This window comes from Vipera berus (assembly GCF_964194415.1).
Source record: "Vipera berus genome assembly, chromosome: W".
In the NCBI taxonomy this organism is placed as follows: domain Eukaryota; kingdom Metazoa; phylum Chordata; class Lepidosauria; order Squamata; family Viperidae; genus Vipera; species Vipera berus.
In genome coordinates, this window is record NC_138210.1 from 73,973,776 (window position 1) to 74,001,653 (window position 27,878).

The following is a 27,878-nucleotide window of genomic DNA, read 5'->3' on the forward strand; positions in this document are numbered from 1 at the left end:
TCCACTCTTCTATAGTCGGCAGTTCCTCCTTCTTCCAATATTGCGCTACTAAAAGTCTCGCGGCCGTAATTAAATGCAACATCAACTTAGTGTCTATAACAGTAGTATCTGTAATAATACCCAATAAAAACAATTGCGGAGAAAACTTTATCCTTTTCTTAAATATCTTTTGCATATTCCACCAAATTTTAATCCAAAAGGCTTTAACCTTTTTACAAGTCCACCATATATGAAAAGGATACGTTGCATCCTCACCACCACACCTCCAACATTTGGGCTGGCAGTTCGGATACATTCTTGCTAATTTTTTAGGGTCTAAGTGCCACCTATAAAACATTTTATAAAAATTCTCTCTTAAGTTTTGGGCCTGTGTAAATTTTACATTTCTAACCCAGATCTTTCCCCAAGTATCCATTGTTATAACTTCTTGAAAATTCTGGGCCCACTCCAAAGTGTGAGCGATTTTTGACCTGCAAAAATAAATAATAATAATAATAATAATAATAATAATAATAATAATAATAATAATAATAATAATAATAATAATAATAATAATAATAATTCAAAGTTAAATCTAATTGCTCTCCACATAGGTCTGCCTTCCTTCATAACTCCGGGGAAAGGTCCACGGGCTTTGATCTCCCAGCCCGAAGCCGTCTGCAGTTCCCAGATGGAGGGCCCTGCCTGGATGATGGGTAGGTTGCTTCACTGGAAGGATCCCAAGAAGGTCAGGGGATTTGGGTCAGGGGAATTACAGGGCTGGCAGCCCCCCTCATCTCTGTCCACGCCTAATTTTGGTGCCAGACTGGCTGATGTTTGACGCTTGCTAAAGGATAGGATGGAAAAGAACGAAAGCTCTAAATTGGGGCCTTGCAGAGCAGTAGGAAAGTAGGATAGGATAGGATAGGATAGGATAGGATAGGATGGAATAGAATAGAATAGAATAGAATAGAATAGAATAGAATAGAATAGAATAGAATAGAATAGAATAGAATAGAATAGAATAGAATAGAATAGAATAGAATAGAATAGAATAGAATAGAATAAGAAAAAGGATGGAACAGAGTAGAGTAGGGTAGGGTAGGGTAGGATAGGATAGGATAGGATGGAATAGGATAGGATAAAAGAGAAGAGAAGAGAAGAGAATAAGAAAAAGGATGGAACAGAGTAGAGTAGAGTAGGGTAGGATAGGATAGGATGGAATAGAATAGAGTAGAGTAGAGTAGAGTAGAGTAGAATAGGATGGAATAGAGTAGAGTAGGGTAGGGTAGGGTAGGATGGAATAGAATAGAATAGAATAGAGTAGAGTAGAGTAGAGTAGGATAGGATGGAATAGAGGAGAGGAGAGGAGGGTAGGGTAGGGTAGGATAGAATGGAACAGAGTAGAGTAGAGTAGAGTAGAGTAGAGTAGGATAGGATGGAATAGAATAGAGTAGAGTACAGTAGAGTAGGGTAGGATAGAATAGAATAGAATAGAATAGAATAGAATAGAATAGAATAGAATAGAATAGAATAGAATAGAATAGAATAGAATAGAGTAGGGTAGGGTAGGGTAGGGTAGGGTAGGGTAGGGTAGGGTAGGGTAGGGTAGGGTGGGGTAGGATAGGATAGGACAGGACAGGACAGGAGAAGTGAGAAGAGGAGAGGAGAAAATGGCTGTCCAGACTCTTCTTAAAAGTCTCTAGTAATGGATCACTCACAATTTCTGGTGGCAAGCGGTTCCACTGGTTAATTGTTCTCAATGTCGGGAAATTCCTCCTTAGTTCCAGGTTGCTTCTCTCCTTGATGAGTTTCCATCCCTTGTTTCTTGTCCTGCACTCTGGTGCTTTGGAGAACAACGTGACCCCCTCTTCTCTGGGGCAGCCCCTCAAGTCACTTAAATATGATCCAGCTGCCTAAAAAGCCAACACAGTGCTAGACTGTATTAACAGAGGGATAGAATCAAGATCACGTGCAGAATTAATACTGCTTTATAACGCTTTGGTAAAGGCCACGCTTGGAATACTAAAAAAGATGTTGAGAGCAACGAAGAGGATCAAGGGGCTGGAGGCTAAAACATACAAAGAACGACTGCTGGAATTGGGGATGTCCAGTTTAACGAAGAGAAGGACGAGGGGGTGACATGATAGCAGCATTCCAGGCTGCCCCAAAGAAGAGGGAGTCAAGCTATTCTCCAAAGCACCTGAAAGCAGGACAAGAAGCAACAGATGGAAACTAGTCAAGGAGAGAAGCAACCTGGAACTAAGGAGAAGCTTCCTGACAGTGAGAACAACTAACCAGTGGAACAACCTGCCTCTAGAAGTGGTGAATGCTCCAACATTCAACATATTCTATTCTATTCTATTCTATTCTATTCTATTCTATTCTATTCTATTCTATTCTATTCTATTCTATTCTATTCTATTCTATTCTATTCTATTCTATTCTATTAATTTCTTATTATTCTATTTTATTCTGTATTTTCCATTTTGTATTCTATTCTGTTCTATTAATTTCTATTCTATTCTATTTTAATTCTATTCTATTTCTTATTGTATTCTATTCTATTTCTTAGTTTTTTGTTTGTTTGTTTTTTAATCCCATTTATATCCCGCCGAAGACTCAGGGCGGCTTACAATCTAGGAAGCACAAATCAATGTGCTTAGCAATAGCCTTCATTCTATGTATATGCCTGCTTAGTGTGGCTCCCTGCCGGCAGGGCCACAAATCAACGAATGGTGAAACAGGAGCCAAGGTGGTTTTGTAACTCAAGAGCACGCGTGGGTCTTCCTTTTGAAGCCCAAACCAGCCAATTCACAGCTCGGCCACTTCAAAACCAGAGAACAGCCCCATTTCTTGCCCAAGGCGTGGGAGAGAGACTAATTTATCCGCCGTGACAGGTGTGTGGGGCGCACCTGGGAGGGGCTGCTGTACATGTCCCAGCCCGTTCGAGGCATCGGCTGGCCAGAATCCTTCGTTCTCCATCGGCTGCATTCTGAGCTCTCTCTCTCTCCGGGCTTCCCGAATGGCGACGTACAAGGTCTCTGTGGCCACCGGCGACATGATCCTAGCCGGCACCTACAGCAGCATCTCCATCACCCTGGTGGGCGAGCGGGCAGAAAGCGCCAAGCAGCGCCTGGACAAGTTGGGCAAGGATTTCGTCCCGGGATCTGTGAGTAGGGGGTTCCCGGCATCCTGGCGAGGAGGGAGGGAGGGGGATTCGAAAGAGGTTCCGTGATGGGCGAGGGGTGTGGGGTCCTTGGTGCTCTCGGAGCTGGGGGAGGTTTCCTTGCAGACGTTTCGTGACCCGACTAGGGAACATCATCAGTGCTAGGAGGGAGGGGGGATTGTGGAGAAGAGGAGGAAGAGGAAGGACTGAGGGGTCCTTGGTGGTCTCTGAGCTGGGTAGTTCCCTTGCAGACCCAACTAGGTAACATCATCAGGAAGGGAGGGGGATTTGTGGAGGAGGAGGAGGAGGAGGAAGAAGAAGAAGAAGAAGAAGAAGAAGAAGAAGAAGAAGAAGAAGAAGAAGAAGAAGAAGAAGAAGAAGAAGAAGAAGAAGAAGAAGAAGAAGAAGTAGAAGAAGAAGAACTGTGGGGTCCTTGGTGGTCTCTGAGCTGGGTAGTTTTCTTGCAAACGTTTCATGACCCCACTAGGGAACGTCATCAGTGCTAAAAGGGAGGAGGAGGAAGAGGAGGAGGAGGACGATGACGACGACGACAACTGTGGGGTCCTTGGTGCTCTCTGAGCTTGTTTGTTTTCTTGCAGATGTTTCATGACCCAACTAGGGAACATCATCAGTGCTAAAGGAAGTGGGGTTTGTGGAGAGGAGGAGGAGGAGGAGGAGGAGGAGGAGGAGGGGGAGGAGGAGGAGGAGGAGGAGGAGGAGGACTCTGGGGTCCTTGGTGCTCTGAGCTGGGGGTTTTCCATGCAGACATTTCGTGACTAGACTGGGAAACATCATCAGAGCTGGAAGGGAGTTGGGTGTGTGGAGAGGAGGAGGAGGAGGAGGAAGAGGCGACATGTTAGCAGTATTCCAGTATTTGGGGGGCTGCCTCAAAGAAGAGGGGGTCAATTTATTTTCCAAAGCACCAGAAGGCAGGACAAGAAACAACAGACGGCACCTAATCAAGGAGAGAAGCAACCTGGAATTAAGGAGAAACTTCCTGAATGTGAGGACAATTAACCAGTGGAACAGCTGGCCACCAGAAATCCTGGGTGCTCCATCCCTGGAGATTTTTAAGAGGAGACTGGACAGTCACTTGTCTGTGACGGTATAGGTTCTCCTGCTTGAGCAGGGGGCTGGACTAGAAGACCTCCAAGGTCCCTTCCAGCTCCTATTCTATTCTAAGAGGAGGACTGTGAGGTGTTAGATGGTCTCTTGCGGACCTTTCATGACCAGACTAGGGAACATCATCAGGGCTGGAAGGGATGGGGCTTGCTCTCTGTTTACACACGAGTGGCTTGCCCTCTCAGTGTGGATGGGAGTGTTGGGTTCTTCTTGGTAGTTGCTCGATTGAGCTTTTGTATACTCTGTGATGGTTTGTCTGAGTTGGTAGCGGCAAACCACTCCGTTGATGTACAACAGATCCAATCCCCCGCTCCCTTCTAGCACTGATGATGTTCCCTACTTGGGTCATGAAACGTCTGCAAGAAAAGCACCCAGCTCAGAGAGCACCAAGGACCCCACAGTCGTTGTCCTCCTCCTCCTCCTCCTCCTCCTCCTCCTCCTCCTCCTCCTCCTCCTCCTCCTCCTCTTCCTCCTCCTCCTCCTCCTCCTCCTCCTCCCACACTCCCTTCCAGCACTGATGATGTTCCCTAGTTGGGTCAGAGACCACCAGGGACCCCTCACCTCAACACACACACACACACATACACACACACACACATATATATACAGGAACGTGGTGGGTCAGTGGGTTAAGACGCTGAGCTTGTCGATCAGAAGGTCGGCAGTTTGGCGGGTCGAATCCCGAGTGCCGCGTAACAGAGTGAGCGCCTGTTACGCATCCCAGCTTCTGCCAACCTAGCAGTTCGAAAGCACGTAAAAATGCAAGTAGAAAAATAGGGACCACTCCGGTGGGAAGGTAACAGCGTTCCGTGCGCCTTTGGCGTCTAGTCATGCCGGCCACGTGACCACGGAGACGTCCTCGGACAAGCGCTGGCTCTTCGGCTTTGAGACGGAGATGAGCACCGGCCCCTAGAGTCGGAAACGACTAGCACGCGTGTGCGGGGGAACCTTTACCTTTACCTTATATATATACACTGGGGGGGTGCCTTGTAATTTCCTGATGCTTATTAAAAGTTGCCAAGCCTTCCTGGAGGTGGAGGTAGGACAAAGGGTTCTGCTTTTTCAAGAGGGGGAGGGAATTTTGCACGTCGTCCCGGTCTCCTCTCCTGTGCAAGGGTGTTTGGGATTACGCCAAGTGGATCGGGCCTCTTCAGCCAACCCTCTTAATTGTTTTGTACAAGACTGAGAACCAGTTTGGTGTAGTGCTGAAGGCACCCGCCTAGAAAGTGGGAGATTGGGAGTTCTAATCCCGCCTTGGGGCAGTTGAAGCCAGCTGGGTGATCTTGTGCCAGCCACCTTCTCTCCGCCCTAGAAAGGTGGCAATGACAAGCCACTTCTGGAAAGAAAGAAAAAAAGCCTTGTCAAAAAAACTGCGGGGTGTTGCTTGGGCAGTCTCTGAGAATCAGACAGGATTGTACGAAAAGAAGGAGAGAGAGAGAGAGAGAGGGAGAGAGAAAGAGAAAGAGAAAGAAAAGAGAGAGAGAAGGAAAAAAGAGAAAGAAAAAAGAGAAAAAAGAGAGGAGAGGGAGAGAGAGAAAGAGAGAAAGAAAAGAGAGAAAGAAAGAAAAAATAAGAGAAAGAGAGAGAGAAAGAAAGAAAGAGAGTGAAAGAAAGAAAAAGTGAGAGAGAGAGAGAGAAAAGAAAGAAGAGAAAGAAAAAAGAAAGAAAAAAGTCATAGAGAAAAAGAAAAAAAGAAAGAGAGAGAGAAAAGAGAGGGAGAGAAAGAAAAAAGAGAAAGAGAGAGTTAGAAAGAAAGAGAGAGAGAGAGAGAGACAGACAGACTCTGTTGCAAATTTGCGAACATTGCAGAATCTCACAACGGGGAGCAAAATCACACAAATGCAACGTATTCGTCTCCACCCAGAGCGCACAAGTCCTTTCCGAGAGAGGAAGGCCCACCTGGATGTTGTGATTGTTGCCTGGATTTGACAACTGTAGGCGCAGAGCAGAGGAGAAGCCGAGATGCCTCCAAAGCCCAGATTCACACACACACACACACACACACACACACACACACACACACACAGACACTGACGCAGCAGAGACAATTTCCATCGCTTGGCTCCAACAGCCCAAAATGTTACAATCAGAATAAGAAGCTGGCAGGGAGCCTCGGAGGTCTTCTAGCCTGACCCCCTGCCCAAGTAGGAGACCCTCGCCCACGTCAGGCAAACGGCCGTGCAATCTCTTCTTTTTCACAAAAAACAAAAAAGAACCCACCCACCCCCACCCCCACCCCGGTGACGGAGCGCCCACCATGTCCTGGTGGCAAGCTGTTCCACCGGTGAATTGTCCGTCCCCCCCCTTGCTGGTGAAGTTTCGTCCTTTCGTTCCAGCTTGGCAAACGCTTCATCCCGCCTCGCCTAAGCCGCTGTCGGGATTCTCTCCCGCCTCCAGGTGGACGAATACGAGGTGCCCTGCGAGCAGGACCTGGGACCCATCCTCCTGATCCGCCTGCACAAGGAGCCGTACCTCTTTTTCCCCAAGGACAACTGGTTCTGCAGCTCCGTCCGGGTGAAGTCGCCCCGGGGGGACACCTACCACTTCCCCTCCTATCAGTGGCTGGAAGGCTACTGCACCCTGACTCTGCGGGAAGGGACAGGTGGGTCCACTTCCGCCTTTCCGCCCCGCCCCCTTACCTGGGACGGAGGGAGGGAGGGAGGGGAGAAGGCAGGTGAGCCAGATCGCCTCGACACCAGGAGACGGGGACTTCTAGTCCCGCCTTAGCCAGGAAAGTTGGCTGGGTGACTTTGGGCCAATCACCAGGAGAGGGTGAGTTCTAGTTCCACCTTAGCCAGGCTGGGTGACTTTGGGCCAATCACCAGGAGAGGGTGAGTTCTAGTTCTGCCTTAGCCATAAAAGCCGGCTGGGTGACTTTGGGTCAATCACCAGGAGAGGGTGAGTTCTAGTTCCACCTTAGCCAGGCTGGGTGACTTTGGGCCAATCACCAGGAGAGAGTGAGTTCTAGTTCTGCCTTAGCCATAAAAGCCGGCTGGGTGACTTTGGGTCAATCACCAGGAGAGGGTGAGTTCTAGTGCCGCCTTAGGCATGAAAGCCGGCTGGGTGACTTTAGGCCAATCACTAGGAAAGGGTGAGTTCTGCTCCCGCCTTAACCAGGAAAGCTGGCTGGGTGACTTTCAATCAATCACCAGGAGGCAGGGAGTTGTAGTTCTGCTCTCACCATGAAAGCCAGCTGGATGACTTTGGGCTGATCCCCGGGAACCTGTGAGTTTTAGTTCCACCTTAAGCATGAAAGCTCATTAGGTGCCTTTGAGCCAATCGCGAGGAGATGGGGAATTCTAGTTCCGCCTTAGCCATGAAAGCCAGTTGGGTGACTTTGGACCAATCACCGGGAGACAGTGAGTTCTAGTTCTGCTTTAGCCATGAAAGCCGGCCGGATGACTTTGGGCCAATCACCAGGAACCGGTGAGTTCTAGTTCCACTTTAAGCATGAAAACCGGCTGGGTGACTTTGGGCCAATCACCGGGAGATGGTGAGTTCTAGTCGCGCCTTAGGCGTGCAAGCCTGCTGAGTGACTTTGGGCCAGTCCCTGCCTCTCAGCCCCACCCACCTCACGGGGTTGTTGTTCTGGGGAAAATTAGGAGGAGGAAAGAGGATTAAATGAAGCAATAACCAGCATCCCCAGCGCCCTCGCTTTCTGGGGATTAGCTACATCCGGCATACCGCCGGGTGCCACGCTTGAGGTGCGTGGGGTTAAAAGATCCAGGACTTAGCCAGTAAAACGGGTTGGAACAGTGCCTCTGAGCGTGCCGTGAGTCTCCAGCACTCAACAGCCACTCTGGTTCATTAGAGACGGCTGGGCCCTGGGGCGTAAACACGCCCTGAGTTTTGTGGGGCGACTTCCGCACTCTGACCCCCAACCGGCCTTCGTTTCTCCTTCCCTGCAGCCAAAACGATCGGAGACGATGCGGGGAGCTCTTCTCTGTTGGAGCATCGCAAGAAAGAGCTGGCCAAACGGCAGGAAAGCTACGGGTGAGCAAGGCAAACCCCCCTCTCTCTCCCCCCCCAGGACCCCCAAAGCTGCTCCCCTGAACCCCAAAAACCCAGTGCTTCAAAAAAGGACCCAGAAAAGTGGGATTCTGGGGAAGAAACGGCCACTGGCTTGAGCTGCTAGATTTCTACAAGCAGGGAACGGTTGCATTCCAAGTCAATTTCTCCCCTTTGAAGCTGAATTGGGGGGGGGGGAACTCTTCACCTGGAAGAACGAAGGTTGTGATCTGAAACAAGTGTGATCGGACAGAATGTGTTTGTGTGTGTGTGTGTGTGTGTGTGTGCGCGCGCGTGCAGGTTTGTGTGTCTGTGTGTGTTTCTTGTTTGTGCATTTATCTGGGTCATCTTTGTGGCTGTGGGTCTGCGCGTTGGTGTGGGTCTGCCTGCGCACGTTTGTGCGTTTGTGCATTTGTGTGTGTGGGGGGGAAGCTGTATGTGCCTGCCTGTGGCTGTGGGTCTGTGTGTTTCGAGTGTCTGTTGTGTTTATGTGGGTCGGTGGGTGCGTGCTTGTGCGTCTCTCCCTGTGTGTTTGTGTGGGTCTGGGTGTGCGTGTTTGCGTGTCTGTATCCGTGGGTCTGGGTGCTTGTCTGGGTCAGTGTGCGCATGTTTGTGGGTCTGTATCTGGGTGCCCCTGTGTGCATGTTTCTCTGTGACTGTGTGTCGGTGTGTTTCAGTGCTGTTTGTGTGCCTGTGTCTGTGACTGTGAGTTTATGTATTTCTGTGTGCATGTGTTTGTCTGTCTGTCCATCTCTGTGTGTGTGTGTGTGTGTGTGTGTGCGTGCCTATGTGTGTCTATGTGCATGTGTCCTTGTGTGTGCAGTACAAAGGGGGCTTGGAATGGGGAACTCACATCTGTAGCTGCGCATTCAAACAAGAGAATGAATTCATTTCCAACAATAATCTTGGCACCTATTGTGTCATGTAGCGAGGAGTTACATAGTCTTTTTGTGTATGTTTGTGTGTGTGTTTCTGTTAAAAAAACAATCTTTTGGGCTGCGTTTTCTCACAACAGCTGGAAGAAGTACGCCCCGGGCTGGCCGAGATGCGTTGACGCCCACACCACCGACGACCTGCATTTGAACTCAAAGTATTCGCTCAGCAAAACCTCCATCTTTACTGTGCGCACCCTCAAGTCGTGAGTAGCGGAGGTTGCGGGTCGGGACCCGGGTTTCGGCTTCGGATGCCGCCTTCTGGGTGGGATTGCGTTGTTGGCGCCGTGTCCGCTAATTGCACCCCTGGAATTGGTGCAGGGACAGAGAAGGCCCCAACGCTGCACCCCTCTCAACTGTGGCCCTTTTATCCGGATTTAATCTTTTGTCATCTTAATCTGTTCTTTTTATATTTATAATTGTTTTTATATCTCTATTTTTTATTGCACCGTAAGCCACCCAGCGTCGCCTTGAATGGTGCGATGGGCAGCCTATAAATTTGATAGAGATAGATGATAGATGATAGATGATAGATAGATAGATAGATAGATAGATAGATAGATAGATAGATAGATAGATAGATAGATAGATAGATAGATAGAGGTACAGATGAGAGAGAGAGAGAGAGAGAGAGGTACAGATGAGATAGATAGATAGATAGATAGATAGATAGATAGATAGATAGATAGATAGATAGATAGATAGATAGATAGATAGATAGATAGATAGATAGATAGATAGAATGGATGGGCAGATAGGATGGATGGAGATAGATAGATAGATAGATAGATAGATAGATAGATAGATAGATAGATAGATAGATAGATAGATAGATAGATAGATAGATAGAGATAGATAGATAGATAGATAGATAGATAGATAGATAGATAGATAGATAGATAGATAGATAGATGATAGATAGAATATAGATGATAGATGATAGAAGATAGATATAGAATATAGATGAGATAGATAGACAGACAGACAGACAGACAGACAGATTTATAGATGAGATAGACAGACAGATGATAGACAGACAGATAGGCAGGCAGGTAGGCAGGCAGAGTAGACGAGAGAGACAGACAGACAAGACCCTGTATGGATGATAGACGCGAGAGGGAGAGAGAGTCTGGGCCTCCTGGGCCTTCTCGCCCTCCTCCGCTCACCCCCCCCCCTTCTGGTCCTTCTTCGCAGGGAGATCGAACTGAGGCTGAAGGGCTTCTCCAACCTGGTGGAGTCGTGGGAGAGTCTGGACGATCTCCGCAAAATCTTCTGGTTTCACAAAACTCCCGTCACAGGTGGGCCTCCCCTTTGCCAGGCGGTCCAGAAGCAGGCAGAAGAGGCAGGTCGGGTGGATGAGAGAGAGAGAGGGATGAGGAGAGAGATGGAGAGAGAGACAGATGGAGAAATGGAGAGATAAATAGAGAGAGAGAGAGATTAGAGGGGGGGGATGGAGAGAGAGAGGAATGAGGAGAGAGATGGAGAGAGAGACAGATGGAGAAATGGAGAGATAAATAGAGAGAGAGAGAGAGAGAGATTAGAGAGGGGGGGATGGAGAGAGAGGAATGAGGAGAGAGATGGAGAGAGATGGAGAAATGGAGAGATAAATAGAGAGAGAGAGAGAGATTAGATAGAGAGGGGGGATGGAGAGAGAGAGGGATGAGAGATGGAGAAATGGAGAGACAGAGAGAGTAGACAGAAAGGGATGGATGGAGAGAGAGAGAGGGATGGGTGGAAGAGATGACGGAGAAATGGAGAGAGAGAGATTAGATAGAGGAGGGGGATGGAGAGAGAGATGGATGAGGAGAGAGGGAGAAAGAGAGAGAGATGGAGAGCTATATAGAGATTAGATAGAGAGGGATGGATGGATGGAAAGAGAAAGATGGATGAAGAGAGAGGGAGGGAGAGAGAGAGAGATGAAAGATAGATACCGTAGCTATAGACGAAAGAGCCACAAACATTTTTCTTTTTCTCTCCTATATTCCCAATATTTATTTCGCTTTATTGGATCATGCCCGGAGATTAGGGGGGGGGGGAAAGGGAGGAAGAGAATTGCTATTCCTCTCCTATTTTCCCTGCTTTTTACTCCCCCCACCTTCCTGCTTTTTTCTTTTTTTTTTTGCTTTTCCTAAACCACCCCTGAGAGCCCCAAATATTCTTCTTTTTTCCTCCTTCGATAGAGCTGCATTGCTTGTTCATCCCCGCATTGCTTTTCCCCCACTTCGAAACCGTTTTGGAAGGGAAACACAGCAAGGATGCTGGAATACAGCCATTTGTCTGAAACGGGATAGGGTTTCCTGCCTGAGCAAGGGGGTTGGACTAGATGACCTCCAAGGTCCCTTCCAACTTTATTTGTTGTTATTACTTTTTCCCCTGCTTGCCTTTAAAAAACAAAACAAAACAAATTCACCCCTGGCCGATCGCAAGACATGTAGGATCAATCTCTCCCTTGCAACTCAGCTAGTCCTCGACTTAACAGTCACAATGGAGTTCAAACTTTCCGTTGCTAAGTGAGACATTTATTAAGTTTGGCCCAGTATTACCATCTTTCTGGCCAACGTCGTTAAGGGAATCATTGTTAAGTTGTTAAGCTAGTGACACCGTCGTTAAGCGAAGCCAACTTTCCCTCCGCTGACTTTGCTGGGCGGAAGGTCACAAAAAGGGGACCATGTGACCGTCGTTAAGCGAAGCCGGCTTCCCCCCGCTGACTGCCGGTCAGAAGATTGCAAAAAGGGGATCAGGCGACCGTCGTTAAGCGAAGCCGGCTTTTCCCCCCACTGACTTTGCTGGTCAGAAGGTCACAAAAAGGGGATCAGGCGACCGTCGTTAAGCGAAGCTGGCTTCCCCCGATGACCTTGCTGGTCGGAAGGTCGCAAAAGCGGATCAGGTGAGCCCCTCCCCCTCGGGGCCGCTGCGACCATCATAAATACGAGTCGGTTGCCGAGCGTCTGAATTTCAATCCCATTGACTGTGTGGGATGCCGCAAGGGTCATCAAGTGGGGAAAACGGTCCCGTGTCCCGTTTCTCCACAGCCGTTGTGACTTCAAATGGTCACTAAACATACTGTCATAAGTTGAGGACTGCTTGTAGAGCCCAGATGTGTGATGAGGGTTTTGGAGCCCGTCGTATACTATGCTTCCCTGTGTTTCCTTCTTCACTGTGAATGCTCCAATGCTGGAAGTCTTTAAGAAGAGACTGGACAGCCATTTGTCTGAAATGGTATAGGGTTTCCTGCCTGAGCAGGGGGTTGGACTGGATGACCTCCAAGGTCCCTTCCAACTTTACTACTATTATGATTAATGCCTCCCCCTGTAGCCTTGGCCATGAGGCCCTCAGAGCCTTCGCTAAGAAGCCTTTCTATAAATCCAGAATACGTCATGGACCATTGGATGGACGACGATTTCTTTGGCTACCAGTTCCTCAACGGGGTCAACCCAGTCCTTCTCCGGAAATGCACCCAGATCCCGAAAAACTTCCCGTTGACGGATGAGATGGTCACCAGTTGCTTGGGGAAATCCACCCTTGAAGCAGAACTGAAGGTAACCCTATAGGTGGACCCAACGGATGACATTGGAGAAGATGGATTGTTTGAGGGACTCGGACATTCCATGGGTCCCTGGAGAACCTTCCAAGCATCAATGGTGTAAGGCAGGGGTCTTCAAACTTGGCAAGTTTAAGACGTGTGGACTTCAACTCCCAGAATTCCTCAGCCAGCTGAGGAATTCTGGGAGTTGAAGTCCACATGACTTAAACTTGCCAGGTTTGAAGACCCCTGGTGTCAGGTCTCCTGTTTGGACTAGATCAGGGGCTCTTCAAACTTGGCCCTTTGATGACTTGTGGACTTCAACTCCCAGAATTCCTCAGACAGGCACACTGGCTGAGGAATTCTGGGAGTTGAAGTCCACACGTCTTAAAGTTGCCAAGTTTGAAGGCCCCTGGTGTAAGGTCTCTTGTTTGGACAAGATTAAGTGTCTTCAAACTTGGCCCTTTGGTGACTTGTGGACTTCACCTCCCAAAATTCTTCAGCCAGGCAGGAATTCTGGGAGTTGAAGTCCACAAGTCATCAAAGGGCCAAGTTTGAAGACCCCTGGGCCAGATGACCTACAAGGTCCCTTCCAACTCTTGTTATTCCAATTCTAAACTCAATAAAGGAGAATAACTGTAGCTCGAGGGGAGTAGGGGGGCGGTTTCAACCTCCCCAGGAGGTCTCCTCGTAAAGATCTGAGTTGTAGGATGAGTAAATCGGAACTCGGATAGAATCCGAATTGGGGAGATGGGTCTTCAAAGTCTTGCTTTATCCACCAATTCATGGTAGAACCCAAAACAGGTTCTTCGATGTTCTTTTTCCCCTTTCTAAAATGGGATTGGTCTGCTCTGATGGTTTGCAAAGAGAAGAAGACCTGCATCCTTCCGTTCCCAACCGGGAAATCTGGATTTTCCCGGAGTTGCAGATCTAGGCTGAATTCACACCCGTCTTCCTTCATCTCTTTCTCTCCTACTCAGAAGGGTAACATCTTCATTGCCGACTACAAGATCCTGGAGGACATCCCGACGTGCAAACTGAACGGGAAGCACCAGTATCTTGCAGCCCCGATTTGCCTGTTGTACCTCAACTCAGAGGACCAATTGATGCCGATGGCTATCCAGGTAACAGGGGTGATCGTTGTTTCTCAACCTTGGCCCCTGGAAGGTGGGTGGAGGTAGCTGGTCTTCAAGTCCTAGAAGTCCACATTTCAGATTTCTGGTCTTCAGTTCCCAGAACTCCATGTTTAAGATAGGTGGACTTCAACTCCCAGAATTCCATGCTTAAGACAGGTGGACTTCAACTCCCAGAATTCCATGCTTAAGACAGGTGGACTTCAACTCCCAGAATTCCTTGCTTAAGATGGGTGGACTTCAACTCCCATAATTCCATTCATAAGACAAGTGATCTACAACTCCCAGAATTCCATGCTTAAGACAGGTGGACTTCAACTCCCAGAATTCCATGCTTAAGGACTGTGGGGTCCTTGGTGCTCTCTGAGCTTGGGGGTTTCCTTACAGACATTTCATGACCCAACTATGGAATGTTATCAGTGGTAGAAGGAAAGAAGGAAGGAAGGAAGGAAGGAAGGAAGGAAGGAAGGAAGGAAGGAAGGAAGGAAGGAAGGAAGGAAGGAAGGAAGGACTGTGGGGTCCTTGGTGCTCTCTGAGCTTGGTGGTTTTCTTGCAGACGTTTCATGACCCAACTAGGGAACGTCATCAGTGCTAGAAGGGAATGGAGGGGTTTGAGGAGAGGAGGAGGAGGCTGAATATGCTGAATTCCTGTTTCTCCTCCCTCTTCCCAGCTGAGCCAGACCCACAGCCTGGAGACCCCCATCTTCCTGCCCACAGACCGTAAGTGGGACTGGACGCTGGCCAAGATCTGGGTGCGAATGGCCAACTTCCACGTCCATGAGGTCCTCACCCACCTTCTGGAGGCCCACTTCCACTGTGAGGTCTACACCATGGCGACGCTTCGGCAGCTCCCGATGTGCCACCCTATCTACAAGGTAATCGTCTGGAGAACCAGGCTGCCCGCCTGTCCCAGGTCTCGGGCACCTGTTGGGGGTTATCCAGAGATCATCTGGAGGGTTCGGCCGGTTTTGTCCTGAGGCCACGTCGGGAGAGTCGGCTTCTTGGCTCTGCTTCTGAAAATGGGTTTGTTGCCTTCAAAACCAACCTGGGATGGCACCCACAGAGGTTTGGAGAAGCCGGGGACTCTGGGACCACCCAGCCAGGGTGGCCTTATACACACCTTTGGGGTCTGCAGGGCTGTTTTTTCAAACTTGGCTCCTTTAAGATGGGGAAACGCCAACTCTCGGAATTCCCCAAGTTATATTCCCTGGTGAAATCTAATCAGCATCCCTTTCTTCCTTCCTTCCTTCCTTCCTTCCTTCCTTCCTTCCTTCCTTCCTTCCTTCCTTCCTTCCTTCCTTCCTTCCTTCCTTCCTTCTCTATTGTCCTCCCTTTCTCCCATCCTCCCTTCTTTCTGTCTGTCCTTCCTTCCTTCCTTCCTTCCTTCCTTCCTTCCTTCCTTCCTTCCTTCCTTCCTTCCTTCCTTCCTTCCTTCCTTCCTTCCCTCCCTCCCTCCCTCCTTCCCTCCCTCCCTCCCTCCCTCTTTTCTTTATTTTAGCTCCTGATACCACATACTCGTTACACCCTCCATATTAATACACTTGCCCGGACCAATCTCATCCAGCCTGGCGGGGTTTTCGATAAGGTAAGGAATCTTCAAAACAAAGAGATATTTTGACCACAGAAAAGTTTTGGCCTGCTGAGTCTACATCAAGAGTTCAGCAGAGAACACAACTTCACACGTGCACATTCTGGAGGCTGCCAAACCAACCAACTTTCTTTTTATTGAGACTTCTTTTTTCGATTTGAAACATTGTTTGTTTGAGTGTCTTTAACATTCATCACCATTTCTCTACACCAGGGGTCTTCAAACTTGGCCCTTTGATGGCTTGTGGACTTCAACTCCTAGAATTCCTCAGCCAGCATGAGGGAACTATGAACCTTTTATGACTTGTGGACTTCAACTCCCAGAATTCCTCAGCCAGCATGAGGGAACTATGACCCTTTTATGACTTGTGGACTTCAACTCCCAGAATTCCTCAGCCAGCGTGAGGGAACTATGCCCCCTTTATGACTTGTGGACTTCAACTCCCAGAATTCCTCAGCCAGCGTGAGGGAACTGTGCCCCCTTTATGACTTGTAAACTTTAACTCCCAGAATTCCTCAACTAGTGTGAGGGAACTATGACCCTTTTATGACTTGTGGACTTACCTCCAGAATTCCTCAGCCAGCGTGCCTGGCTGAGGAATTCTGGGAGTTGAAGTCCACAAGTCATCAAAGGCCACGTTTGAAGACCCCTGCTCTACAGGATCCTTCAAGCCAGTGTTTCTCAACCTTGGCAACTTTAAGGCATGTTGGACTTCAACTCCCAGAATTCCCCAGTCAGCCTTGCTGGCTGGAAAATTCTGGGAGTTGAAGTCCACCCGCCTTAAAGTTGCCACGGCTTAGAAACACTGGTCTACAAAACACTTCTTAATCAGAGAGAGGTAAAAATACGACTCTACTAAAAGTAGTTGGCGATACAGAATTAGTCGAAAACCAGGACATTCTAATCCAGGAGTCTCCAAACTGGGCAACTTTGTGGACCTCAGCTCCCAGAATTCCTCAGCCAGCCATGCTGGCTCAAGAATTCTTGGAGTTGAAGTCCACATGTCTTGAAGTTGTCAACTTTGGAGATCCCCCCTGTTCTAACAGATCAGAAATGTAGCCGAGGAACCAACAAACAATTTAGAAGATCTCAATGAGAGTCTAGAAGGACAAATTGGAAACCCACCAGCAGTTACTGGACAGATCCCCAAGGGATGAGTTCCCTCAGTTTCTATCACTAGCACTGAAGGATCCCATCTTTACCTCCTCATGGGAAGACAGGAGGACCCAGTAGGTTGCTCCCAAGTCAACTGGCCCCATTCATACCAGCTGATAGATCCTCTTCAGCTTCTCCTAGAAGAGAAATCAGTCTTCACGGCGGTTGACCTCCTATCTCCCTTTCTCCAGGCCACAGCTACCGGTCGTGATGGCATGTTGCAACTGCTAGCCAAGGGGGCAGCAGCCTCCAACTACACGTCCCTCTGCCTCCCCGATGACCTTGAAGAAAGAGGGGTCTCCACCTTGCCCAACTTCTACTATCGGGACGATGGGATGAAGATTTGGACCGCCATTGAGAAGTAAGTGAGCTTTGGGTAGTTGTGTTTTGGTGGGCTCCCTGGACTTCAGGAGGATCAAACATGGATCCAACCTAGCTGGAAAAGAAGTACAGGTGGTCCTCAATTTATGAGTCCAAAATTCCCATCGGTAAGCAGGACAATCGTTAAGTAAGGGTGAAGGCTCGTTCTCCACATTTGTGGGTTGGTTTCCAAAAGTTTCGTCGCCAGGTTAGGTAACCTCTTCAGCAGAGTTTAAGGGGGGACGTCAGGGTCGGTGTTCGGTTTACAAGGGCTTCAGGTGTGGGTGCGTCAAGTGCGGGTCTTGTGACAGGCCAGGTGTTGAGTCTCCTCAGTGAGAGTCTTTTGATGGCTCTTGTGATGGGGAAGTTGCATCAGGTCAGGGTCAATGGAAGGTGAACTGCCGGTGAGAGTGGGGGATCGCGCGGGACGGTTGAGAATCGGTGCTGTCTCTGGGTGGCTGTGTGCGGTTGGTTTGGATCCTGAGGGCTTTGTAGGCTGGTTGTAGTAAATAGGTTGGGCCCCATTGGACAACCATCCTTGCCAGAGTTGTTAAGTGGTTCACTGCAATTGTGAAGTTAGTCCCGCGGTTGTTCAGCGAATCTGGCTTCCCCGTGGACTTTGCAAAAGGGGGTCACCGGACAAATTTCAGACAAAGGGTCCTTCAATCTCCTCTTTAAAACCTCCAGCAATGGAGCCCCCACAACTTCTGAAGGCCACTGGTTAATTGTCCTCACTGTTGGGATGGTTCTCCTTAGTTCATGATCGGTTCTAGATTGGCATGCTAGAACCTTCCACTGAGACAGAACAGCTTGACGTCTCCATGGAGCTTCACCACTGCAGACTCCCCGCCCCCAAAACACCTCTTTTCCCTCCTTTTTTGCAAATGGGGGTCCCCCCCAAAGAGACCCACTCAGTTGCCCCAAGTTACATGTTTATGGTGGCCCATGACTGACTTTTAACTGACGCTAAGTCCTCGGGTGGAGATGTTTGTTAACGTCATCCCTGCAAGGTCAACCAGACCCAGGAACAGACACCATTTGAGGCTACAACTACTTTGACCTAAAATATTGTAACACAGCAGAGGCCCCCAACCTTTTGGGCACCAGGGACCACTGGTTCCGTGGAGAGAGGTTTTTCCGCAGATTGGAGGGTGCCTGGTCTTGTGTACTGCCTACACCCTGCGGATGGGACTTTGCTTGCTAGTGTGGCCCGGTTGCTGGCGTGCCGCAGCCCGATCCTGGTCCACAGCCCGGGGATTGGGGACTCCTGATCTAGAAGAGAGGTCTCCAATCTTTTCAGGCTCATGGCCCGAAGGGAAGGAGAGCAGCAAACTCTCTCCATGTACACTGGTGTGGCACTAGTGGCTCCATTCGTGCATGTGGCATGTGCATGCGTGAATGGCCGCACCCCCCCATGGCAGCTAGCGGCCCCATTCACACATGCACTAAGGGGCCGTGTACACCTGCTTGGTGCTAGCCGCCACATTCACGCCTGCGTGCATGCAAATGGGGCCGCGGGCACTAGCGCAAATGAGGGGGAGAGTATGCGTACACATGTGTGCGCTGGCCAGCCATTTCCATGGCCCACTGGCCAAGAGGCCACAGCCCATTTGTGGGCCACAGCCCATAGGTTGGGGACACCTGTCTTAATAGCCCATCTTAATCAAAGTAGCTTTAGCTCTACCAGAGTACTACCTAGTCCAGGGGTAGGCAACCTTGGCTCTTTTATGACTCGTGGACTTCAAATCCCAGAATTCCTCAGCCAGGCCTGCTGGCTGAGGAATTCTGGGAGTTGAAGTCCACGAGTCATAAAAGAGCCAAGGTTTCCTACCCCTGACCTAGTCTGATGAGTCCCAACTTATACGACAACTTTCATATGTCTTCTTGATCAGTGTAACCTCGTTGGACGATACCCATCGTCCTGTCCACCCCCAACAGGTGTTCCATCCACCTTGGAAAGGAAAGCTTAGCTGATCAAGCTCCTGACAATGGTGTCGTGGAAAAACCCAGTGGAAAAGATGAGGGACAGCAACACAAAACAATCATTCTGACTTTCAGATTCAGAGTTTATTTTGCTAATGATTTGGAACATAGCATAATAACATAACAGCACTTACATTAATAACCCATTGCAATGAGGACCACATGGCAATTTGTTGTTAGTTGCGAAGTCGTGTCCAACCCCTCGCGACCCCATGGACAACGTTCCTCCAGGCCTTCCTATACTCTGCCATCTTCTGGAGTCCATTTAAGCTCAAGATAGATGATAGATAGATACATATATAGATACATAAAATGGAAGATGGATGGATGGATGGATGGATGGATGGATGGATAGATAGATAGATAGATAGATAGATAGATAGATAGATAGATAGATAGATAGATAGATAGATAGGAAAAGAGACACATAGGTAGAGGGAGAGATGATGGATGGATGGTTGGATAGATAGACAAATAGATAGATGATGATGTTGTTGTTGTTAGCTGCGAAGTCGTGTCCGACTCATCGCGACCCCATGGACAACGTTCCTCCAGGCCTTCCTGTCCTCTGCCATCTTCTGGAGTCCCTTTAAGCTCACGCCTCCTGCTTCAGTGACTCCATCCAGCCACCTCCTTCTCTGTCGTCCCCTTCTTCTCTTGCCCTCAACCTTTCCCAGCATGAGGCTCTTCTCCAGTGAATCCTTCCTTCTCATTAGGTGGCCAAAGGATTTGAGTTTCAGCTTCAGGATCTGGTCTTCTAAAGAGCAGTCAGGGTTGATCTCCTCTAGGACTGACCGGTTTGATCGCCTTGCAGTCCAAGGGACTCGCAGGAGTCTTCTCCAGCACCAGAGTTCAAAGGCTTCAATTCTTTGGCGCTCAGCCTTTCTTATGGTCCAGCTTTCACTGCCATACATTGCAACTGGGAAGACCATAGCCTTGACTATGCGCACTTTTGTCGGCAGGGTGATGTCTCTGCTTTTTAGTGTGCTGTCTAGATTTGCCATGGCTTTCCTCCCCAGGAGCAAGCGTCTTTTAATTTCTTGGCCGCAGTCCCCCTCTGCGGTGATCTTGGAGCCCAGGAAAATAAAATCTGTCACTACCTCCATTCACATGGCAATAGCAAGATTCCAAAAGGACAGCTATAGGCTAATGGCAAATCAATCAGGTCCAGTCCCGACCCTTTATACCGTTTCTCATTCTAAGACTGTAGTCAAGATGGTCCGCTGACTTTTGCTGACTTCTGCTGATTTTTTTCTGACCTCTCGCTGAACATAACTTTCCACACATAGCCGTGTACATCGGAACCCACATCCATCAGCTATTTCCAGTTTCCTATTTCTTGCTGTTCCAGTCCTTGTGTTCTAAAAATAATAATAATAATAATAATAATAATAATAATAATAATAATAATAATAATAATAATAATAATAATAATAATAATAATAATAATAAAAATAAAACCTTTATTGTCAAAGTACATGTGTACATTGAGATTAGCTGAGCCTCCCCCCCCGTGCTCTCTCCCCCCAACACACAGTGACAACAAACCCTCCATCCTACCACACCATGTGAATCAACTACACCACACACCGGCCTCCCAAGTCAATTCTGCATACGTTCACAGAGATTATGTCCCATTTAAAAGCCTAACAGCCCACGGATAAAAGCTATTTTTCAGCCTGTTGGTACGGCTGGCTATATTCCTATATCTCCTACCGGATGGTAGGAGAGTAAAGAGATACCGTCCAGGGTGTGAGTCATCCCTGAGAATCTTCCTCACTCTTCCAAGGCAACGAGCCCTGGCGAGGTCATCCAGCGGTGTCAGGGGACAGCCCACAATGTCTTGTGCTGTGCTCACTACCCTCTGTAATACTTTCCTGTCCGCGGCTGTCAGACCAGCATACCAAACCACAATACCATACGAGAGGACGCTCTCTATATATTTGAAACAAGCCAGCTTAGCGAAAACACAGGAAATAGAATGCAACTGCGAGCTGCAAAATTAAGCCTAGCGCGGACTTTGGTTCAACGTTTGTGTCCAGGAGGACAACTGCTCTGCACGACCATCAGCAGTCGGCCAGACCCAGGACGAGACCCCACATGTGGCTACAACTACTTTGACCTAAATTATTGTAACACTGCGTAGCCCGTCTTAATCAAAGCAATTTTAGCTCTACCAGGACGTCTGTCTCACAGGCTCCTAGGGAAGAAATGGGAAGAAAGACGAGGCTGATCAAAGCAAAAGGAAATCGCACATTGTTCCCCGAGGATTCAGGGGTGGAAGGTATGAATTGCGGAAGTCTGAAGTCACTTTTTTCATTTTCCAGATGTGCTTCTGCCAAATCAGCCGAATGGATTCCTTGGAGCCAAAAGTTAATTCCCCTCTGTAATTAGCAAAGCTGATGATTAAGGAAACCACCTGTCAAGCTAAAAAATATATATATTTATCCAAACAGATAAACCAGTTTAGGAGACTTTCAGATACTGGAAAGGTATCTTAGATGCCTCCTTCAGAATTCTTGGCCTCGTGGCACTCTCCCCATTCCTTGAGCAGTCTCCACTTGTTTAGAAGACTTTCAGATTCTTGTGTGTGTGTGTGTGTGTGGTCAGAAATCCCAAAGGCAACTGGACTTCCTTTGTTTTTCTTTGAAGAGGTCTCGCTTCTCATCCAAGAAGCTCCTTCAGTTCTTCAGAGAAAAGGGGATCGGTTCTTCAGAACTTGAAGAAGCTCCTTAGGTGATAAGCGAAAGGTCTTCAAGGAAAAACAGAGTCCAGTTGCTTCTTGAAAATGCACCTTTGGGACAACCGTGACCAGGATGATCTATGAATCTCCATTTAGTGTGGTCAGGTGGTTTCTGAAGAGCTCTGCCAGATGCCTCCTTCAGGATTCTTGGGTCTTACGGACCTCTGGAAGTCTCCCCTCTCTTCGCAACGTCCTCAGAGGAGAGAACATCAGCAACGGAGCTTCTCCACAGTCCAACGTTGCATGGCTACATCTGTCGGTTTTCTGTTCTCTGGGCCGTTGTCATTAGACCCGTGGGACTTAGGATCACCAGTGCCTCCCTTTTGCTTCGGTTAATTTTCAGATTTGTCTCTGGCATCGTTGACATCTACTACAAATCAGACGATGCCGTGAAGAAGGATCCTGAGCTACAAGCCTGGATTCATGAGATCTTCACCGAAGCTTTCCTGAGCAGGGAATCCTCAGGTAAGATTTGCCACCATCCTAGTCCCTCTTGAGGAGCTCTCTGAATTCCTCAGCTGGAAGGTCAGATCCAAACAGAGGGAAGCAAGATGGTTTCCTCCACAGCTTCTCAACTTGGTTGGGTTCCAGAACGGTCCTCTGTTGAGCAGACAAAGTAACTTGTCTTGTGGAAGAAGGTGTTAGGTCCACCAGAGATTGGTGCTTCCCTTCCCTCCTCTACACAAATACTTGGTTTTCTAGAGAAGTGGAAATTAGATGGACAAGCCAAACTGAATAATATACCCCTTGTTTGGACATCTGTCAGAATAGGCTATATGGTCCACCATCCTTGACGTGCTCAGAGATGCAGACGTTATGTAATATAATGTCCCCCTATGCAACGTTTTATGAGATTTCCATCCCATCTCCTCCGAGTGGGGGGAATTATCTCTATTTGCAGTATGTGGGTGTGGCTCTTGTGTGGTGTTTTCAGCTATCTTGACCGTCAGGAACTGGCCACTGCTTGGTTGGGATTCGGCAGATGTAGGTATCCAGATGTTCGTTGAGCCCCATGGAGCAGTGTTTCTCAACCTCAGTAGAATAGAATAGAGTAGAGTAGAGTAGAGTAGAGTAGAGTAGAGTAGAATAGAATAGAATAGAATAGAATAGAATAGAATAGAATAGAATAGAATAGAATAGAATAGAATAGAATAGAATAGAATAGAATAGAATAGAATAGAAATAAGGAATAGAATAGAATAGAATAGAATAGAATAGAATAGAATAGAATAGAATAGAATAGAATAGAATAGAATAGAATAGAATAGAATAGAATAGAATAGAATAGAATAGAATAGAATATGGAATGGAATGGAATGGAATGGAATGGAATGGAATGGAATGGAATGGAATATAATATAGAACGGAACGGAACGGAACAGAACAGAATAGAATAGAATTAAGGAACAATAGAAATAAAGAATAGAATAGAATAGAATAGAATAGAATAGAATAGAATAGAATAGAATAGAATAGAATAGAATAGAATAGAATAGAATAGAATAGAATAGAATGGAATGGAATGGAATGGAATGGAATGGAATGGAATGGAATGGAATATAACATAGAACAGAACAGAACAGAACAGAATAGAGCTGGAAGGGACCTTGAAGGTCTTCTAGTCCAGTCCCCCGCTTAAGCAGGAGAACCTCTGCCATCTCAGACAAGTGACCGTCTCTAGCCTCTTCTTAAAAACCTCCAGTGATGGAGCGCCCACGATTTCTGGAGGCAAGGAGTTCCACTGGTTAATTGTCCTCACCGCCAGGAAGTTTCTCCTGAATTCCAGGTTAATCCCAGGTAAATTTAAGAGAGGCGGACTTCAGCTCCCAGAATTCTCCAGCCCGGCTGAGGAATTCTGGGAGTTGAAGCCCACACTTCTTCAACTGACTGAGGTTGAGGAACGCTTCCATAGAGTGTCACCTGCTTGCCTATATCTCATGAGTCCCCAATTATACGGCAACTGTCATCTGTCTTCCTGATCAATGTAACTTCTTTGGACCATGCCCAATGTCCTGTCCACCGCCAACAGGTGTCCCATCCACCTTGGAAAGCAAAGCTCAGCTCATCAAGTTCCTGACTATGGTCATCTTCAACTGCTCGGCACGACACTCAGCCGTCAATAGTGGACAGGTAGGAGATATCTTCGGCAAGCAGTTGTTTTTTTTGCCTTTCTTTTTAATTTTCATCCTTTGCCATGGGATTAAGTAAGATTTGCAAGGCTGGGGAACTTTTCTGACAGGTGGACTTCAGCTCCCAGAATTGGCTGGTGAATTCTGGGAGTTGAAGTCCACACCTCTTAAAGGTACGGCAACTGCCAGAGAGCATCCATCAGCATCTCCGGAAAGGAGAAGAAGAGAAAGAAGTCTCTGCTTGTCTGTGAGGGCAGGAGATTCGTCACAACATTGCCTTTGGAAACAGTGTCTTGGAACCCACGCAATGCACTCAAACTGGGCTTCGGGGTTCCTGTGTGGAAAAGAATCCCCAAAAACGTGTCTGACGAAACAGGCTTCGTTTCCAAGCTCTTCTACTGAGAGCTCTCGATGGCCGAGGGCTGGGTGCGACCTCAAATTTGCATTCTAAAGATGACTTAGCCTCGCATTAATGTCTTCACAACCGCTGGTGTCTGGTTTTGGTCCAACCTTAGCTTCGAGCCTTACTTTGATGGCTTCCTGCTTCTGATCTCCTTGGGGACAATCTTGTTCTTCACGTTTGAGTTCCCCCGTTCCTGCCTTAGGTCTTCTCCATTTGCTGGACACACAGCCAAGATACTGCCCTAGTTTCTGTAGAAGGTCTAATTTTGGTTTCCTTGGGCCGACTCTTGCTCCAACCTTGCCTTTCAACCTTCGTTAGGTCTTCTCCATTTGCTGGACACACAGCCAAGATACTGTTGTAACTTCTGTAGAACGTCTAATTTTGGTTTCCTTGGGTCGCCTCTTGCTCCAACCTTGCCTTTCAACCTTTGTTTGATGGCTTTCTACTTCTGGTCTCCTTGGGGACAACCTTATCTTTCGTGCTGAGTTCCCCCGTTCCTGCCTTCGCTCTTCTCCATTTGCTGGGCACACGGCCAAGATCCTGTCGCAACTTCTGCAGAGCTTCTAATTTGGGGTTCCTTGTGTGTTGTGACAGTTTGACTTTGCCGCCTGGATGCCCAACACGCCGGCCACTTTGAGGCAGCCTCCTCCAACAGTCAAAGGCTCAGCCTCCTTGAAAAGCATCTTGGAGACCTTTCCTGAAGTCAACTCCACCTGTGCCTTGTTGTCTCTGCTGTCCATCGTCAGCTACGAGCCAGGAGACCTGGTAAGTGGACTTAAGGGTCAGAAGGTGCTAAGAGAGACAGAGGAGCAAAATAGAATGATGACCTTATTCCTGAAGGGGTAGGGTTGAGGTCCTCTGAGTCCCATGTTTTGTACACATGAAGTTTTCCCAGGTTTACCCATTCCCAGATACGTCTATTCTCCTCCTAGAACGCTCAGCAATGCCCACTCATTTGGCTGTAGAATCCTGGGGTTCAAAGGCCATGCATTGGTCATTAAACTAGACATCCCCAATTCCAGCAACCGTTCCTTACATGTTTTAGCCTCCAGTCCCCTGATCCTCTTTGTTGCTCTTCTCTGCACTCTTTCTAGAGTCTCAACATCTTTTTTTACATCGTGGTGACCAAAACTGGATGCCGTATTCCAAGTGTGGCCTTCCCAAGGCCTTGTAAAGTGGTATTAACACTGAGACACAAAACAGAGCATTGTGTGATCCCCAGGTTTGCATTTGAGCATGTTGGCAAGCCTGACTTATTGGGTTGTTAACCACCGTTTACCATGTGGATAGCATGTTTGAAGATTATTATTATTATAAAGTTAGGAAGGGACTTTGGAGGTCATCCAGTCCAACCCCCTGCTCAGGCAGGAAACCCTATAACATTTGCTCTGCCGTAGGTGACCTTCTTCGTCTTCTTCTCTTCCAGAGACCTTTGGGCCACTATCCTGAAGAACATTTCATCGAGAAAGAGCCCCAAAAACTCATTTCTCATTTCCAGAAGCGCCTGGCGGTAATTTCTGAAGAAATCGAGGAAAGAAACCAAGCTTTGCCCATTGGTTATCACTACCTCAACCCTTCGCTGATCCAGAACAGCGTCTCCATTTAACGGGTCAAGCCAAGATGATATTTTGCCTTTAATTGGATGACGTTTTGATAACGTTGGGGGGGGGGGAATCTGCTTTTCTGCCAAAAAAAAATTAGCGGGAGGAAGACTAGGGGGGTGGGGGTGAGGGATATTCAGCTATTTTTAGGTGAGACATTGCAGGGAGGGAAGGACGGGTTGGTGTGTGCAAGAAACCCCCCCCCCAAAAAAAATATTTTCCTGAATAAGGAAGGAAAAAGTATCCGTTGCAGAAAGGAATGTTCTAGAAACTCCACCAGACTGATTTCCTTTTTTTTTTTTTTGCATGTTTAATTATCGCCCGGTAGTTCCAAAGTTTAGCTCACGAGGACTAGAAACGGTACTTTAGTAGTCATAAATAGCAAGAAGCGTCCTCATCGGTAGATCAATACCTGGTAAATTATATTCCACATGGCCTTGATATCTGCATTCATCTAAGTGTTTCCGAACCTTGGCCGTTTTAAGATGGGCGGAATTCAAGTCCCAGAATTCCTGCTGGGGAATTCTGGGAGTTGAAGTCCGCCCATCTTAAAGGGGCCAGTGCTGACACACACACACACACACACACACACACACACACATTGGCCTAAGAGTTATGACTGGAAAACGTAACCTATAAAAAGATCCCACTGGGGGGGGAAATTATGAGCTGTTTTGTTCCTTTTTTTTTGCATCCTCCTTCAGCAGTGGGGAAGAGGGAAATAAGAAATCCCTTTATTATTATTTTTCTGCTCAGACGCCTGTTTTTACTCCTGTAATGACCGGGTTTCCCAGGGCCATCTCGCCGCTACGAAATATGTAAAAAAAAAAACGCCTTTGTGGAATCTTATTAAAATTGGATTATTCAGACCAGGACGTGAGACGGCTTCCGCTTCAGGGCTGAAAGAGGAGGAGGATTTTGCAAAAGAAGCAAAACAAAACTCGTTTCTCTTGTAGGTGGAACCTGTTTACCTTTGAGCAGGTAGACCAGAGGGGAGGGAAAAACACATCTAGATAAGTTAATTCTCCATGATTACAAAGCGACAAAAAAATCTTACAAATCTGGAAGTATAATTCTTACACACACACACACACACACACACACACACACACACACACACACAAACCCTCCGGTCTCTTTTACATCCCGAGAAACTAAGGGGAGTTGCCTAAAGGTGCTTTTTCACGAGGCAACTGGATTACCTTGTTTTTCTTTGAAGCAAGAAAATCTTGTTGCCTCCTGAAAAAAATGCACCTTTGGGATCATTGAGAATCTCCGCAGAAATCTAGGCAGAGTCTCTTTCTTCTCTTTCTCCAGCCATTATACAGCTCCGGGCTAAGCTGTCTTTTATCTAACTGTTCCCTTGCAGCATCTTTTCGTCCCTCTTTCGAGGTCCTTCCTACAGACCGTTGCAGGATTAAAAATCCTGCCGCATCCAGCAGCCCTCAACGGGCCCGACAACCCAAAACGGGGAGGTTTCTGGATCTGCAGGTCACAGATGTGCAGAGAAAGAGCAACACAGACGGTTAGGGGACTGGAGGCTAAAAAAAGAGCATCGTGGGGGGAAAAAACCCAGTGGAAAAGACAAGAGACAGCGACACAAAACAATAGTTCTTACTTTTTAAGATTCGGAGGTTTGTTTTTCTCGTAATTTGGAACGTAGCAAGCATAATAACACATCGTCACGTACATTAATAAGCCATTGCAATGGGGACCAAACGGTTATAGCGAATTCCAACAGGACAGCTATAGGCCAATGGCCAATCAATCAGGTCCAGTCCCAACCTTTTATACCCTTTCTTGTTCTAAGGCAGTGTTCTGTACCAGCCTGCTACCGGCCCTGCAGAAAAGACAGGGACAACCCCTTTTACAATAAGGCAAGAGGCTGGAATACGCCTGCCAAATTTATTACTACAAAAACAAACGGAACAAGACAAACCAAGAAACAGGAGCTTAAAGAAACAGGAACAATCCAAGCGGTTGCCTTCAGCAAACCAGCCCTCCCCACACATTCCCCTTATATAGAGTTCAGGGCGTGGCTTCTCTCTGC

The 27,878-nt window shown here is 47.7% G+C and overlaps 1 protein-coding gene across 1 annotated transcript; it reads left to right on the plus strand.

The window, feature by feature from the left end:
• Positions 1-2,924: 2,924 nt before the first annotated feature.
• LOC308676623 (hydroperoxide isomerase ALOXE3-like) lies at positions 2,925-25,833 on the plus strand (the record flags this gene model as incomplete). The annotated part of the gene is made up of 14 exons (XM_081342556.1): positions 2,925-3,151; positions 6,668-6,872; positions 8,179-8,263; positions 9,294-9,416; positions 10,405-10,508; positions 12,580-12,749; positions 13,714-13,857; positions 14,538-14,741; positions 15,365-15,451; positions 16,801-16,970; positions 22,039-22,160; positions 23,725-23,825; positions 24,822-24,992; positions 25,654-25,833. Exons 1-14 carry the CDS (start codon positions 3,005-3,007, stop codon positions 25,831-25,833), a joined length of 2,013 nt encoding a protein of 670 aa, XP_081198682.1. The 5' UTR covers positions 2,925-3,004.
• Between the last annotated feature and the right edge of the window lie 2,045 nt (positions 25,834-27,878).